Source organism: Eschrichtius robustus, chromosome 2 (genome assembly GCF_028021215.1).
Source record: "Eschrichtius robustus isolate mEscRob2 chromosome 2, mEscRob2.pri, whole genome shotgun sequence".
Classification (NCBI taxonomy): Eukaryota; Metazoa; Chordata; class Mammalia; order Artiodactyla; family Eschrichtiidae; genus Eschrichtius; species Eschrichtius robustus.
Genome location: NC_090825.1, coordinates 164,767,719 through 164,770,359, shown reverse-complemented (window position 1 = coordinate 164,770,359; position 2,641 = coordinate 164,767,719). Strand labels below are relative to the sequence as shown.

The following is a 2,641-nucleotide window of genomic DNA, read 5'->3' as shown; positions in this document are numbered from 1 at the left end:
GGTGCATGTATCTTTTCAAATTGTAGTTTTCTCTGGATAGATGCCCAGGAGTGGGATTGCAGGATCATATGGTAGCTCTATTTTTAGTTTTTTGAGGAACCTCTATACTGTTCTCCACGATGGTTGTACCAATTTACCTTCCCACCAATGCAAAGCCCTTACTCTTGCTTTACGCCACCTTTCACCTCCCTCCCGCCACCACTTCAAAAAGGCCAAACAAGAAAGCCTAAGAAAGTGATCAATGCCTGGTTAATGAGTTTGTAGAGAGAATTCAAACCTTCTAATAGTGATGGGAGCTATGGCAGATTTTGACCAAATTGGAAGAAAATTGCTCTTACAATATGCTTTCACAAACCTAATGGCCCTTTATCATCCCCAAGAATGTAGTTGAAGCAGGTATTTTTTTCCCCATGTTACAGATGCAGAAATTGAAGTTCAGAGAGGGTCACAGAGTAGGAAGGAGAGCAAGACATACATGCAACTGTCTGACTCTTGGTTCTAATTTCCTCCATATTTCAGTGTCTTTACAGAGGTAAGGAAGATCAGACATGGTGGAACCTGTATAAGAAAGCACAGGCACTGGCATGAGAAAGACAGTTAATTTTGCTTCTTAGATTTTATTCATCCCAACTTTCTCAATTGATCACAGGTGCCAGAAAATGCCTCAGCATGAGAAGTGACAACCAAAGCTTTTTGGGGGACCCCCCTAAGGACTTCATCCTTCTGGGTGTTTCTGATAGGCCATGTCTGGAACTTCCTCTCTTTGTGGTCCTCCTGGTGTCCTATGTTCTGTCCATGTTGGGGAACATTTCCATCATCCTGGTGTCCCGGCTGGATCCCCAGCTCCACAGCCCCACGTAAATCTTCCTCAGCCACCTCTCCTTCCTGGACCTCTGCTGTACCACCACCAAGGTCCCTCAGATGCTGGTCAACATGGGAAGCTCCAGCAAGACCATCAACTACAGTGGCTGCACTGTACAGTATGCAATTTTCCACTAGTTGGGATGCACGAGCAGCCATGGCTCTGGACCGCTACGTGGCCATCTGTGAGCCCCTCTGATACACCATTATCATGCACTTCCCTCTCTGCCAGCAGCTTGTGGTTGTGGCCTGGCTCAGTGGCTTTGGCAACTCCCTTGTTTAGGTAGTCCTGAGAGTACAGTTGCCTTTCTGTGGGCAAAAGGTGCTAAACAACTTCTTCTGTGAGGTGCCAGCCAAGATCAAGCTAGCGTGTGCTGACACAGCTGTGAATGACACCACACTGGCTGTGCTGGTGACCTTCTTTGTGCTGGTCCCCCTAGCTCTCATCCTTCTCTCCTATGGCTTCATTGCTCGTGCAGTGCTCATGATCCAGTCCTCCAAGGGATGGCACAAGGCATTTGGGACCTGTTCTTCCCACCTGGTGGTGGTCTCCCTCATCTACCTACCTGCCATCTACTTGTACTTGCAACCTCCTTCCAGCTACTCCCAGGAGCAGGGCGAATTTATCTCCCTCTTCTATTCCAAATCACACCCACCCTCAATCCCTTCATCTGTACCCTGAGGAACAAGGATGTGGAGGGTGATCTTAGAAGACTCCTGGCAAAGGGGGAACCTTCAACATGGTGGAGGAGTAAGACGTGGAGATCACCTTCCTCCCCACAAACACATCAAAAATACATCTACATGTGGAGCAACTCCTGCAGAACACCTACTGAATGCTGGCAGAAGACCTCAGACTTCCCAAAGGCAAGAAAGTCTCCATGTACCTGGGTAGGGCAAAAGAAAAAACAGAGACAAAAGAATAGGGATGGGACCTGCACCTCTGAGAGGGAGCTGTGAAGGAGGAAAAGTTTCCACACACTAAGAAGCCCCTTCACTGGTGGACAGAGGGGATGGGCAGGGGGGAATCTTCAGAGCCACGGAGGAGAGCGCAGCAACAGCAGTGCAGAGGGCAAAGCAGAGAGATTCCCACACAGAGGATTGGTGCCGGCCAGCACTCACCATCCTGAGAGGCTTGTCTGCTCACCTGCCAGGGAGGGTCAGAGCTGGGAGCTGAGGCTCAGGCTTTGGACGTCATACCCCACGGATAGGACTGGGGTTGGCTGCGTGAAGACAGCCTGAGGGGGCTACTGCAACACAGCTAGCCAGGAGGGAGTCCGGGAAAAAGTCTGAAACTACCTACGAGACAAGAGACCATTGTCGCAGGGTGTGTGAGGAGAGGGAATTCAGAGCACCAGCTAAAAGAGCTCCATAGATGGGTGCGAGCCACAGCTATCAGCTCGGACCCCAGAGACGGGCATGAAACTCTAACGCTGCTGCTGCTGTCACCAAGAATCCTATGTGCAAGCGCAGGTCACTATCCACACCTCCCCCTGGGAGCCTATGCAGCCTGCCAGGGTCCTGTGATCCAAGAACAACTTCCCTGGAAGAAAACACAGCACACCTCAGGCTGTTGCAATGTCACGCCGGTCTCTGCCACCCCAGGCTCACTCTTCATTCCAAGTATGATTACAGTACCCCTCCCTCCCCCCAACCTGAGTGAACAAGAGTGCCCTAATCAGCCACTGCTTTAACCTCCTCCTATCTGGAAGGGGAACAGATGCCTAAGGGCCACCTTCATGCAGAGGTGGGGCCAAAACCAAAGCTGAACCCCAGGAGC

The 2,641-nt window shown here is 50.7% G+C and overlaps 1 protein-coding gene across 1 annotated transcript; it reads left to right on the top strand.

Moving 5' to 3' along the window:
- Positions 1 to 669: 669 nt before the first annotated feature.
- On the top strand, positions 670 to 2,388 carry OR2B11 (olfactory receptor family 2 subfamily B member 11). Its single transcript, XM_068534946.1, is given in 4 exon segments — positions 670 to 1,010; positions 1,012 to 1,502; positions 1,505 to 1,612; positions 2,315 to 2,388. Coding segments are annotated over 4 exon segments (1,014 nt in total).
- The last annotated feature ends 253 nt before the right edge of the window (positions 2,389 to 2,641 follow it).